The sequence below is a fragment of the Camellia sinensis genome, chromosome 12, assembly GCF_055761805.1.
Source record: "Camellia sinensis isolate YWXY chromosome 12, ASM5576180v1, whole genome shotgun sequence".
In the NCBI taxonomy this organism is placed as follows: Eukaryota; Viridiplantae; Streptophyta; class Magnoliopsida; order Ericales; family Theaceae; genus Camellia; species Camellia sinensis.
In genome coordinates this window covers 144,691,447-144,706,473 of record NC_138972.1, presented here as the reverse complement: position 1 = coordinate 144,706,473, position 15,027 = coordinate 144,691,447, and the positions used below count along the sequence as shown (strand labels likewise).

Here is a 15,027-nt window from a genome sequence, read left to right as displayed (position 1 = left end):
CCAGTGGGATTTTGGGGGAAAAAAATTACACATTCATGACAAAGCTTATAATTTTAATGATTAATATTTATATGGCTTCTCACTAGTTTGTAATTATTATTTTTTTAAATTACCTTGATTTGATATTTTTCTTTCTTTTAATAATTTATTTATTTTTTTCTTTTTAGATGTGTCTAATCTGAATACAACTAAAAAATAAAATATTTGTAAAAAAAATAATAAAAAAATATAATATATATATATATATATATGAAATGTATTAAATTTTATATTTTTTTAAATTTAGTGATTTTTTAAAAAAAAATTAAAAAGTAAAACATTATTAAAATTAAAATAAAATATTTCTTTTAATATATGTAAATTATTTGAATTTAAAAAGTAAAAAAAAAATTATTTAAAATATTACAATTTAAAATATTACAAATATTACAATAACTAAAACAAAAAACTGAAAAACATTTTAGGCCCCTTATTCTCTCACTCACTCTCAGGTGTCAATCTCTCTCTCTCTCTCTCTCTCTCTCTAAACCCTAATCTCTCTCAACCGATCGAATTAGCCTTCTTCAGCCCCGTTTGATCTAATCTCAGAGCGATTGGTGATTCATCTCAGATCCAATCTCAGAGCGATTAGCAATTTCGAAGCTCTATCGCCTCTACCATCTGCATCGGCCAGAGAAGCGAGGACCATCGTCTACTAAGGTAAGAACCACCGTCTCTCTCTCTCTCTCTCTCTCTGTCAGTTTCGTATTCTCTTTCTCTCTCCCTCAAGCACTTCCTTCCCGTCGAGTTTGCGCAATTTGCTGAATAATAATTTGTTGATGGAATCTCAATTAAATTCCACTAGTGCTTTGTAGTGCTCTTTGATTTTGTGTTACCATTGATGACAAATGCCAATTAGGGGTCACAAAATGCTATAAATAACAAATATAGGATATGTCAGTGAATTTGGATGTATGTATTGTGTTCTCTGTTTTTGTTTAGTATGGTGGTTGTTCCATTCCTGTATATCTTAGCATAAACTAGGAAGAACATATGATTGCGACATGTTATGTAGTTTTTAACATGCTTTCTTAGGACTTAATTATCAGTTTTGTGTTTTGTTACGAATTTGACGTTATGTTTTTGTTTAGTTGGTAGTGATATTTGTTTTCAACATATGAGCAGTTTCTGAGTTTGTAGGTTAAAATTCTACTTGGTTTGTTATAAGGTGATATATGCCCAACAAACCAAGTATATTACATGTTCTATTTTTTTCAACATTTGTTAAATTTGGAGTTCCAATTATAGCCTATCAGGATTGCTAAAAGGCTTAATCAAGTTTGCAGAGTAGGACTTGAATGTCATCCCTTGACTGACATAGAAATGTAGTTTACTTAAGGAATGCACAATTTAAATGAATGGGATAAATGAAGATTGTGTTGTGGTTGAGGTGACAATAATGTTGTGATCCACTGAAGATTACACAGTTGAGATTTAGAATTTAAAAGCAAGAGAAATTGCTTGGGTTCAGAAATAGAGAAGATTAAATTTGATTAGTAGAGATGCACAGAAAAGAGAGTCTAATTCCCAAACCTGTATTTGTATTGGGTAGCAAGATGGTTAAGAACCGGAGCTTCATTTGATTTGCCAATTCACAATTTGAATGATATGATAGTTCCGATAGAATAGAAACCCCCAAAAGAAAAAGAAGAAAGGAATAAAAATTCAGTTGGAGTGTGAAAAAGGAAGAAATGAAGACATTATTATTGTGAGAGTGAAGTCAATCCATAGAATAGAATAGAGCGGAGCAGAGCAGAGCATAGCAATGAAACCCAGACAGACAGAAGCGATGATCAGAAGAGAAGAAGCCAATAATAAGTACGCAAATTAAACAAAACCAATAACATGAACAGGGGCGGTCTACTTGAAGGAATCAAATCAATCATGAAAGAAAGAAAGTCCTATTGGTTTGGGTTGGGTTGGGTTGGGTTGGGGTTGCGTAGTTTGGTTAGAAGGGAATATCTAACAAGATATGTCTAACAAGTCTTATAATAGAAACAAAAGATATGTCTAAAGGGGAACTTCTGTTTCTTTTGGTAATTAAAAAATAAATAAAAATAAAAAGTTAGGATGTACTGATTCATCCTCCAATAGATTAGATTCATCTTGGATTTTAACCGAAACTACTTCAGCATCATCTTGCAATCCGTTAGACTTCTTGTCAGTTTCTCCATCAAACTTCTTTACACCATCACTACTATCACCAGATTTATCAAGATGTTTTGCTCTAATTCTAACATGTTTTCCCTTGATGTATCGATATTCCCATTTTGGCAGTGGATATTTCTTCTTCAATTTTTCGTATTTGTCCAACATACCCAGCTTTTGAAACGCATCTCCAACCATTGAAACGATTGACATGTTTGGTTGGACGCCAAGTTCTTCCATGTCAGCAAATACCTACAAGAGAAAACAATAAGATCCCAAGCTAAAATAAAAGCTCTGTCTAAAGTGTGATACCTAGAATTTCTTAAATAACATAAAAACATATTCATTTAAAAAAAGAGAAGAAAGAGCTTTCTACTGAAATCGTTATTTTTTTAACGGGAATCGATAAGAAATAAGCAATATTTGAACCCTATTAGATTTCATTCAAAAGTAGTAATATACCAATAAAAGCAACTATTCGATTTCATTGAGGTTAGAGATTAGGATAACTTGATAAGTTTTGATTGAATTATGATCCAAATAAGAAAATTCGAATAATCATTTTATGATGAAAAAGGAATAGGAATAGCTGTCTGTTTTGTGTGCATAGTAGATATACAATATACAACCAAAATATAAAAACCTTAGATGTTTGTTCTCAATTTCCTGCATTTTAAGCCTTTAATTCCCAAATGATCTATAGAGACCCATTTCTTCACCCCTAACCCTAATTTAAAGCTTAATCCATTGTTCTTTCAACCCTTTAATCACAAGTTATAAAATAAACCAACCCAGCCCCCTAATTACTATTATAGAGTACTATTCACTTTATCCATAATAGCCCCTGAATATTCACCCAAAACCCACCTTTTCATGCCCAAATCTCTACCCTTCTCTTATACAATCCCCAATAATCTACTTAATTTATTGAGCTTTCAACCATCTTTCCAAACACAAAAATTTTAACTTACTAAAATAGTCAACTTCCCAAACGAAGCTAATATTTTTTAGTACTTTATATTCATTTTATCAAAACTCTTCCTGGATCCACCTAAAGAAATGAACTTTGACAAGATTGCAAAACCTATTCCCTGTTACTATTTTTATTTTCAGCTTAAATCAGAGGAATTGCATACTGCAATCAGCATGTTTAACCATCCAAAATGAAGGGGGAGAAGTAGGAAAGAGAACCCCCCCCCCAAAAAAATAATAATAATAATAATAAATGAGAGAGAGAAAGAGAGATGGTTTTCCCTGTATTTTTTTGGCAATTAGGACAGATAAACAATATACATTGAATCGTTGTTACAGAGAGTTGACAGCTTCGTCGAGTAGTTTCGGTTAATAGTTTGACGTCTAATAATTACAAGAGTAGCCAATTAATTATACAATAGAGTGTTAGTCCAAGTGGTCATAATTAGCACTTGAGTTTTAGTATAGAGATGGAGTAACATTAGTTTATTGTAATTCATTTTTCTTGTGAGAAAAGTTCATGTATGAAAACTAAGTTGTGTTATGTGATTTAAAACTTTAAGAGAATCCAAAGTAATTATGTTAAAATTGTGGAATTTTCTATGTTTTCTCAAAACAAGAGGGGAGGTCAATGCAATACCCAGAAAGAGTCTTTGTTTTTTTGTTTTACGATATTTTTGTTTTTTTTTTCTCTCATTAAATTGCTTTAAATTGTTTTTTCCCCTCTTCTTTCTTTGGAAATGGACTTGTTTACTTAGGTTTGGATCCAGAGATTACATGTAGCTCTAAGCACAATCGTATCCAAGAGATTACCTAAGTCTACATTGATAAATCTTGGGTGCATCTTTCAAGGTTTTTTTTTTCTCAAACACAATAACTTTTAAGCTTTTATATGGTCATTTTATTGGAATAATAAAGTTTGATGTAAAATTATCAGAGTGTCGAAGGATTATCTGGATGGAGCACACAAGTTCGTAGATATAGCCAAGGCGAATGTAAGGAATCCCGAAATGATCGTTTGCCCTTGTAGAAATTGTCGAAATCTATATCTCACCAATTTTGCGAGATTGTGTACGAGCACTTGGTCATGGAAGGGATGGATCCTAAATATACTTCTTGGTTCCTTCACGGGGAACAACTAATTGCATCGTCACATCAGGAAGATGTTGAAATTTCAGATACACATAAGATGTTCAGAGACGTGCATTTTAAAGATGATGATTTTGCAGAGTCTACAAGTGAAAGTAGAGAGAGAGAATTAACACAATCATTAGAAGATATTGACACTCCTTTATATCCAGGGTGTACAAAGTACACTAAATTCTCAGCAATTGTTGCTTTATACAAGCATAAAGCTGCACATGATCATTCTGATAAAAGCTTTGATGAACTTCTTCGAATAGTGTCTGATATGCTACCAGAAGATAACATGCTTGTCAAATCTATATATTCAGCAAAAAAGATGCTCAAAGCCTTTGATCTAGGATATGAGAAAATCCATGCTTGTGTGAATGATTGCTGTTTGTTTAGAAAAGATTTAAAGCTTAAGGAGACGTATCCGAAATGCAATTATTCACGTTGGAAAGTAGATAAACGCACTAAGAAGATTAAAAAGGGAGTTCCTGCGAAGGTGTTGCGATATTTTCCAATAATACCAAGATTTAAAAGGATGTTCAAGTCACAAGAGAGGGCAAAGCAATTAACGTGGCACTCCTCTCATAAAAGCCAAGATGGCAAGATGAGACATCCAGTTGACTCATTGGCATGGGAATCAATCAATCAAAAGTGGCCTTCTTTTGCATCAGATCCACGAAATCTTAGACTTGGTCTTTCAACAGATGGATTTAATCCTTTCACCAATCTTAGCTCAAAGTATAGTTGTTGGCCAGTGATGTTAGTTACATATAACCTTCCCCCATGGTTATGCATGGCAAAGGAAAATATCATGTTGAGATTACTAATTCCAGGGCCAAAGCAACCAGGCAACAACATAGATGTTTATCTAGAGCCACTTGTGAAAGACCTAATAGAATTATGGACTAATGGTGTCAGGACTTATGATGCAGCCAATAACTCCATGTTTAATTTGAAGGCTATTTTGATGTGGACAATAAATGATTTTCCAGCTTATGGAAACTTAGTTGGATGCACCATAAAGGGAAAAGTTGCTTGTCCAATATGTAGTGCTTACACATGTTCACAATGGTTGAGTAATAGTAAAAAGACAGTGTACATGGGCCACAGGCGATTTCTTGCACCTGACCATCCATTTTGGATGAAAAGAAGTTGGTTTGATGGAAAGCAAGAACTTCAAGGGAAGCCTAAACCATTAAATGGTTCTGATGTTTTCAGTGTAGTTAAAGACATTGAAAATAATTTGGGAAAAGCAACAAAGGAGAGAAAAAGGAAAAAGTCCCAGACCATCAAAGAAAAAGAGCCAGTTTGTGTTCAACCACGGAAGAAAAAGTCCATATTTTTCAATTTACCATATTGGGATGTAAGTCTAAAGAAAGTAGAATTCCTATTTTCAAAATTAGTTGAATTTGTTATTCTTATTTTTTATAGAATGAATATTTGATTGATGTTACAGGCGTTACTTTTGCGTCATAACTTGGATGTAATGCACATTGAGAATAATGTTTGCGAAAGTATCATTGGCACACTATTGAATGTGAAGGGGAAATCAAAGGATGGCCTTAAAGCTCATAAAGATTTGGAAGAAATGGGCATTAGACAAAAATTGCATGCGGAGAACAGAGGAACTCATTTTTATTTGCCAACGGCATTACATACACTTTCAAAAGTCGAGAAGCAGATCTTTTGTTCTAGGTTACATGATTTAAAGTTGCCTGATGGTTATAGCTCCAATATTGCTAATTGTGTTTCATTAGAAGAGTGCAAGCTGATAGGCCTCAAGTCACATGATTGTCACGTCTTGATGCAACAGTTGTTGTCAATAGCGTTGAGAGGACTTTTACCAGAGGGACCAAGGAATGCAATATTTCGATTGTGCACTTTTTTCAATCAAATATGTCAAAGAGTGATTGATAGGAATAAATTAGAACTACTCGAAGAAGATGTTGCTGAGACTTTATGTATGTTGGAAAGGTTCTTCCCTCCATCATTTTTTGATATTATGGTTCACTTGACAATCCATCTAGGATGAGAAGCTCACATATGTGGACCAGTGCAATTTCGTTGGATGTACTCATTTGAAAGGTGAGGTGTATATCACTTTTTATTATGTATATCTATTGATGTATTTGTCAAAAAAGCTATTAACCTGAATATTAATTATATTATGGTCTAGATATATGAAGATACTTAAGGGATATGTTAGGAATCGTGCAAGACCTAAGGGATGCATAGTGGAATGCTATATAGCTGAAGAGTGCATGCAATTTTGTAGTGGGTACATGAAGCAAGCAACTGAAATAGGTGCTCGACATAACCGCAATGAAGAATTTGAAAATGAAACAATACTAGAAGGACGCCCGATTACGTTGGGGAATTCAATCATGATACCTGATGATATGTTACAAATTGCTCATTGTTGTGTGTTGATAAACAGTTCTGAAGTCCAACCATATTTAGAGTAAGTATGATAACATAAACATCTATTACTAATTGAGTGTTTATATGATATATTTATCTCACAATTTGCCTTCCTTATCAGAATGCATGCAGAGGAGCTTAAGCTTTTGGATAGACGTTTCTTGAGGGATGCTGCTCTACTACATTCTAGACAAATGGACACCTTTTCTCAGTGGTTGAAAGCAAAGATTGAATCATGTAGTAATGAGGTTTCAGATAGATTGAAATGGCTTGCAGCTGGCCCAAGAAAACATGCAACGTCTTATTTGGGCTATGTCATTAATGGGCATCGCTTTCATACAAGTGATGTCCAAAGGTCCACACAAAATAGCAGTGTTTCCATTGAAGCAGAAACTATTTGTCGATCTAGTAAAAAAGACATTGCACAAGGTATTGAAAAAATCTGTTTCTATGGGGTTATCAGAGACATAATTTTGTTGGATTACTACAAATTTCAAGTTCCTCTATTTAAATGTGACTGGGCAACTACTGGAAACGGTGTCAAAGTTGAAGATGGATTTACATTGGTCAACATCCAACAATGATGAAATCCATTTGAGAGAGATCTGTTCATTCTAGCATCACGTGCAAAACAAGTGTTCTATTTGAGGGATAATGATACATCTAGTTGGGAAGTTGTACTTAAAGCACCTTCAAGAGGCTTTCGTGATTTGGATATGTATGATGAAGATGCCTATATGCCATCTGCACCTTTAGATGCATCTAGACTTGGTGCAAATACTAATGATGAAGATGAGCACTACGTGAGGATGGATTGTGAGGGTGTGGAAGTGTTGCATGATTAATGAGAAGTAGGAACATTTGATTTTCATATAACTGAATGCTTATTGGGCTTGACTAGTTCTCCTTTACTTGTCGTTCTTTTTATTTTCTCCTTTCTATATAATTTCACTAGCTATTTTCTTTGAAGTTAATATGAGTGAATATACTTGTAAGGTGAATATTGTGCTGTCTTTGAAATCAATATTATCAAGAATTTATTGTTTAGCTTATAAAGATTTATTGTTTGGCTTGTAAAGTTGTATGTATTGATGTTTGATTTGAAATTTATAGTTTTTTAAATTTTATATTGGCCATACCGTTTGTGACCTGTAGATGGGTTGTCTTGTGCTTATCATTAGGAAATGTGTCTCTTATAATTTCTCGAAATGTTTTAATTTTTAATGTCTGATAAGCTTTCAGTATGCTATTTAGGAAAATGAGAATGAGACACATGAGTATATGATTAGATCTTATATTTTTTATAAATGAAATGGTATTACCATGAGTTAATGCATAATTCTCCAGTCGTTTCAAATGATTACGAACTGTGTGTGTACTGGTGGTTATATTGTTTGATTTGTTATATTTCATTCTTGTTTTTGGGAAGTGGAACTGTCCTCTGGTTCTCTCTCTCTCTCTCTCTCTCTCTCTCTCTCTTTATGTGTGTGTGTGTGTACATATTTAAATGTGTGCGTGTGCGTGTGTGGTAATTCAGTGTTATTTTTGTTAGGTGTTTGATAGGTTCACATACAGTATTCTCTGTCCGTTGAGCAATAGATGGACACATGACATATAATTAGGCTCTTGTTATTATATTGATTATCCCAGATCAACTACTGTCTTTGCTTCTTCACTGTGTCTGTAAGCATATGTGGAAGTCAATTGGTGCACATGCAGCATTCTCTGTTCATCACATCATTGAGGATCGCATGGCATGTATTTACACTGTACTATGGGTGAGGAAGCCCGAACTTAACCAGCCCACTGACCAATATCAATCACACAAATCGACAGTGATGGGAAATCCAGAATAGGCTCTACATTTGTTGCCGCCTTTTTTTTTTTTTTAACCCTTTTATAATTATCCTTTCCCACTGAATTGCTAACTACATAGGCGGTGGCATTTGAACTCAGACAAAATGTAATGATTATGGCTTATAGATTGGAATAGTCTTTTCTTCTATACACCTTTATCATTTATTCTTATACTGATTTCTTATTTACTTCAACTTAGACCAAATTGAATAATATGCTATCATCAGTAAATTAGGGTGAAATTCATATATATACATATATGTATATTTTCCTTCTTGTCATTGTAGATGTAGAATTTTTACTTTTATGTTTTTCAGCAAGTGACAGTTCACATCATAAGCTCGATTTGGGTAAATATTGGTTGAATGTCATATTGTGCAGAATGTTTTGATTGAGGAAGTACTTGAACCTGGAGTAAGAGTTACTGTTGCTATGGGAACCAATCACAATTTGGACGCAAGTAATGATTTTATTTTTCTTTTATTTATTTTTGTGTTGAGAGAGATAGGACTTAGCAGGACAAATGAATGGAATTTCATCGCAAGAGTTTTCCCTCACTTCATTTATAACCTATGTTAATATTCATGATTTAATTTTAACATTTTTGAGCTTTTCATGTACTTGGATTTCAGTTTCATATTTTGCACCTCTATATATATTTTTTCCCATGTAAAAAATCATACGTCAGTTAGGTTACTAGGCTGTCTTTAGGATTGTCTGACACCCCTTTGTTTGTCCCATATTGCATCTATTTCATTCTTTCCCGCTTGAGCAATGGTCACAAGGAAACAGGTTCAACTCAAAGTTGTATGATACATGGTAGCTACTTTGTTTAGTTGAATCCTTTCTTTTAAGCCTGATTATTCATAATTTATTGTTGTTAAATTTTCTTATTAACAGTTGAATCTTAAAATTGTCAACTAGCAAGATGATTGGAGAGGTACTTTATTTCTCATTTAACATAAAATTGAATTTATAACCAATTTTTGTCCACATTATTTCTTATTTTTCCTTATGTATTGCACAGAGTTCAAAAAAAGCAGAGAAAAAAATTAGAAAGGAGCGTGAAGCTATAATTGCTGTGACAATGGATGAAAGAAGAAATGCATCATTCAGAATTTTAGATGAGTGTTCTACTTCTCCACATGTTGAATCACATGATATGGAAGGAGTTGTAGACTCCACTCAAGTACCAAAGAAGAAAACTAAGGGGGCATCAAAGTTAAAGATGCATGACAAAGGAAAACAAAAGTGTGATGAAATTGACTTCAATGAAAGGAATCAGCATGTGAGACTTGAGTCAGTTAAACTATCGACTTTAGAAGGGATCTTGGTGCGAGAGACGGTGCCAATAACCATAGAGAGATGGCCTGATATTCCAGAAGAGGTTAAAGACAAGCTATGGGCCTGTGTGAAGGTAACATATATTTATTTAATTCATTATTATACTATCAACTCAAGTGTTTTTCCTAACCACTAAATTTTTGTTTAAATGCAAATGCAGCTTAGATTCAAAATACATGATTGCCATAGGAAACACATCATGCAAAAGTTTGGTAGATTATGGCGCTCACACAAATCTGAACTATCACGAAAAATAAGACCTCTTGGTAAAAGTGCTAAGCTAGCACACAATATTGTCCTCACCAAACCTGATAATGTAGAAATGGTTGAATGGAAAGCATTTGTGAAACAACGAACTTCCAAAGAATTTAAGGTAAGTTTCCTCATAGAAATTCTCTAGTTTTTATGAACTAATTAGTCCAACAAATTTTCTCATAGTGATTCAATTATGAATTATTAATCATATAAATTATGACATTCTTCTTTTGTATATGTAGGCAAAGAGTAAAAGATTTAGGGCAATGAGAAAAAAGCAAACCCTCTTTCACACCATGAGTCGTAAAGGTTATGCACAATTAGAGGATGAAATGGTAAATGTAAGAGTGATTCAAGTAATTTTGTAAATTGGGTATGAAGTATGGTTACTTTGAGATTGTTTTAATCATGTTGATTTTCATTTTCTATTTTATTTTCTAGAGAAGAGAAAGTCGAGCACCATCATCCATATCAAGAGTTGATGTTTGGATTAAAGGGCATACAAGGAAGGAAGGAAAATCCATGAATGAAGTGCTTGATGAAATTGTGGTACCAATATTACTTCAAAATTTTTTTTTTTTTTGGTATTATAATTTGCAATCACATCAATTTATTAAGACATGCTTTATATTTTTAGAAAAATGTTCAAGAACTTCATAAGGCTTCTACTGATGAGGGTCCAAAATCTATAAAAGATGATGTGATTTTTCATACTTTTGGTCCCGAGCATCGTGGGAGTGTACGAGGGCTGGGATTTAGGGCATTACCATCTAAGGTTGATGCACAAGTACACCAAAATGAGCACATGAGAAAACTTGAAAGCAAGGTGCTGGACTTAGAACAACAACTCGATGAGATAAGAGCCATGCTTATCAAAGAAAAAAGGCAAAATGATGTAAGAGGAAAAGCTAAACATGATAATATAATGTCATGGCACATAATTTGTTTGTCTTTAATTTGTTATTTTACATTTAAATCACTTGCATGCTTATCTTTGATTGTAGGGTACCAATCCCTCCCAAAGAAGCTCCGATCTACTCCAATCTACTCCTCATGACAACCTTTCAACTTCAGTGAGTGAAAATAGTATTTTCAAAACATTTTTATCTACTTTTCATGTCTTTAATTGATGGAATTATGTGGTAGCTATACGCTTAATGAAGTGTTTTTATGGTTTTTTAGGTAAATGAAGTTGGTTCTGTTACTGAAAGCATTGAAGCTATGAAATTATCTAAACGTGGTGGTTCTTCAATTGTAAACCTTCCAACTGGTTTAGATATGGTAAGTTACTGTTTTTAGAAGTGCCTTTTTTTTCTTTTTTCAAAGTCCATTTTCCAGTTTACTACTGGTCTTGTAGTGCAGTCTTTCCTGAACTAATCAAAATTTTCAAAAAATCACTTGCATTACTAAGTCACCACTTGTTGCCAATTTTACAGCCACATATGGTCAGTAGTCAGCCCTGAAAAGCCCTTTTTACCGCTTTGTAACATCAATTGTGGTTGCATAGCTGTGTAATGAGTGTTCTTCACACGTCATATGTAATATATTTATGACTGCATGTATGCTTGTGTTTTTATGTATGTTCATGTAGTATAAATTAGATCTTGTAGAAATGAAATTATAAACTGCATTGTTGATTTGCTGGAGATTGAGCTTCAAGCCAAATAGGCACTGCTGCATATTCTCCACTCATTAGAATAACCAAGTTTTGTGGTCTGGCAGATTTACTAATTTCAAAGCATGACAACTTTTCATTTTTTCTTCTTCTTTTTTTTTGGTCAACATAAAGCATGTTGACTTGATATGGCGTTTTCATTGGATTTAGCTCACTGTTTCTCTCATGTACAGAAAATAATTGTCAATTGACATAATTCTTGGTGATCTTTTGGATTTCAATTAGTAGATATATTACATGTTGCTATTAACCATTCAACCTTCTAATAATATGTCAATTTTGCCACTGAAACCTTTATGTGCACTCATTTTCACTGATAGGCTTTATGGTTTTGGGCTCAATCCCTATTGATTGAGATTATTGAGCTAAAGTGCTCTACCTGAGTGTAAAATAAGCAAGGGAAAAAAAATGCTAGTTAAAGAAGAGCTACACAAATTGACACAATTAAAATTAAAGATCAAAATTGAGTCAGTTAAAAATATAAGGACCAAAATAAGAAGAGGGGCAAAATGTAAACTAGAAGACAAAAAATTGCTGCTGAACTGTTGCTGACATAATTCTAGATGCACAATCCTTGCTTCCAAGGTTTTTACATTACAAGTGGAACAACTTCCATAATGAACAATTGGGAGGAGGGTCTGTGATCTTTTGGACATATACAATGTGTCGTAACACCACATAACAAACAACTTCCAATGTTAAGAGCTATATCAGATGGTTCAACCCAGTCGATCAAATTCATAAACATCATATGTTTTATGCGGCTTGATGATTTCCCTAAGACTGAGTCTGAGACTTGGCAACCCCTTCTTTCTATCCTCTCTAATGAGCCCTTGATTCCCACATCGCAGTCAGTCTCTTTTGTGCCAACAAAACTGCTTCTGCTTTTTCCCTTGCCTCTTTACAAGTTTCCATCCCTGAATTGGACTTGTCTGCCTCCTTTTGATATTGGGATGTAATCTTCTTGGCCTCAAGCAGTGCCATGTCGGCACGCTGCTGACTTTCCAAAGCTTCAGTTTCCCGTAGCTTCAGCTCCTCGGACAAAAGCTCTACAAAGTTCTTTTCTGTGTCTTCACTCAATTCAAGATCATGCTTCTCGCAATCTGTATTAAAATATGGCCAAACATAACAAAGAAATGATGAAATTCTTAAAAGTCAAACACCTGTATTACACTGCGCTTTTGTTTCATACACAGATTCATGATAGTTGGGAGTCCTAGATCTCGGAACAAGCAGGTTGGAAAATTGGACAGAGATGTAACTGAAGAAATTGATATGATCTAGGATTACTCACATCAAATTGTAAAAGCATAACATAATGTAAACCTTGTAAGAGCTAGATATGCATAATGATGAAGAAACCACACTCTTAAATAGGGAAAGCCATGTCCCAAATGTCCCCAACTTTTTGCACATTGTTTGCCAGTAATTCTACGTTTAAAAGAAATGAACTAATTTAAATTCTCACAAAGAAAGTAAATTAATCAATTTTTTAGTTGTCATCTTTACAGTGCAACACATGTACTTATCTAATTTGTTAATAAGCCAATCCTAAAGTGATCCAATTCATATTTTTTCAAACATTCAAATGTGTCTTAATTATACCTCGGATGGTAATGTTTATGTAGTGGTTGAATAGCCTTTGTATGCCCTAAGATCCTTTTTTTGAGCCTTGTCATATTTTTAGGGCTATAATGTGGTCCAGCAGTAACAGTTTAGCTCTAAGCCAACACCTGATGATAGTAACAATTTCAGACATTCAAATGTGTCTTTTTTTGAGCCTTGTCATATTCATCAGGTTAAGTAGACTCATAAGTGTGACCACCTCAAAATATGTATTTATCATGTTGAAATTTTCTTTTCTGACATTGATGACATATGTAAGTGAGTTCTCGTTGAAGCCTTTTGACACTTTCATTTCCTTTGTTGAACTAATACTTCGTAAATGGGATGAATGTTATGCAGTATGCTTATATACTCTTAATTTTTGTAGGATCAAAGTAATGGTGTGTCGAGCTTAGCAAATGTCAAATGCAAGTTGTTGTATTGAGAGGGGTCAAAGTTGGTGGTTGCAGAAGGCCAAATTGCATCAAGGGATCCCAAGTCAAAGGTGCATCATGCAACTCTTGGACCTTTGTGTTAGAAAGTATGGGTGAACCACATAACAGTCAACGTGCCGTTGTTTCGTTCTACTCGTGAGATGTATGATCTTCAAGATGCAATAGGAAGTACAGTTGCATGGCCTAGTCAATTCATTCTTTTGGACTAAATATTGGACTAATTGATTTACGATTTGTAGTTATACTTTTTGGATGTTTAAAGTCGTATTTTAGAGATTAGCGAATCTTATGATTTGGATACTTTTTTTGATTTGTATGTTTAAGGTTGTTATCAGCTTGATATGATAGAAGTTGAGGATAAAAGTTAGTATGCAGGTTGGTTGGTGCATAGATATTAGATTTTTTTGCTTACTTCATAGTTGTTGCTTCTGCTTGGTTTGTAACAGGTTGCATTTTATAAGCTATTGTCTACATACGGTTAGACAAGGTCAAGTTCCTATATATATATATATATATATATATATATTATATTAAAAATTACTTTCTACGGCATGCAAAATTATGCCGTGAAAAGTGTAATAATTTATGGCATGTAAGAAAATGTCGTAGAAGATTATATACGGCATACAAGGCATGTTATAAATATATTAAAAATGACCTTCTACGGCATATAAAATTATGTCATGAAAAGTGTGATGATTTATGACATGCAAGAAAATGTCGTAAAATACTATATACGGCATACAAAGTATGTCATAAATATATTAAAAATAATCTTCTACGGCATGCAAAATTATGTCATGGAAAGTATGATGATTTATGACATGATAAAAATGTTGTAAAAAGTTATATACGACATACAAAGTATGTCATTAATGTTTAATTTATTACTTTTTACAACTTTACCTGCATGCCGTAAATGATGCTACACTTTTCACGGCATGTCATATAACGGCATTTGTGTGCATGTCGTGAAAGAGTTTTTACAGCATGCATCGCAAGCCATAAATATTTAATTTTATTGTAGTATGGGGTGATGAATGTCATCTTCTCTTCATCTGGAAATAAATTGCTATCTGGTGGTAGCCTCTGTATGCATCTAAGAAACTCATTCGTCCATCT

General features: G+C 33.6%; 1 protein-coding gene across 7 annotated transcripts; it reads left to right on the top strand.

Annotated features, from left to right (window-relative positions):
* The first annotated feature begins 470 nt into the window (after nucleotides 1–470).
* Nucleotides 471–14,316, top strand: LOC114279453 (uncharacterized). Of its 7 annotated transcripts, none has more exons than XM_082900072.1 (11): nucleotides 471–699; nucleotides 8,953–9,031; nucleotides 9,472–9,511; nucleotides 9,599–9,988; nucleotides 10,076–10,288; nucleotides 10,413–10,505; nucleotides 10,612–10,719; nucleotides 10,808–11,065; nucleotides 11,175–11,243; nucleotides 11,353–11,451; nucleotides 13,839–14,316. In XM_082900072.1, the coding sequence occupies exons 3-11, from the start codon at nucleotides 9,500–9,502 to the stop codon at nucleotides 13,893–13,895; spliced, it is 1,299 nt and encodes a 432-aa protein (XP_082756198.1). In that variant the 5' UTR covers nucleotides 471–699; nucleotides 8,953–9,031; nucleotides 9,472–9,499; the 3' UTR covers nucleotides 13,896–14,316. The 7 variants fall into 7 exon arrangements, 6 of the variants coding, with proteins under 6 accessions (XP_082756198.1, XP_082756195.1, XP_082756197.1 ...); XM_082900069.1 differs by having other exon boundaries at nucleotides 10,413–10,511; XM_082900071.1 differs by lacking the exon at nucleotides 8,953–9,031 and having other exon boundaries at nucleotides 10,413–10,511.
* The last annotated feature ends 711 nt before the right edge of the window (nucleotides 14,317–15,027 follow it).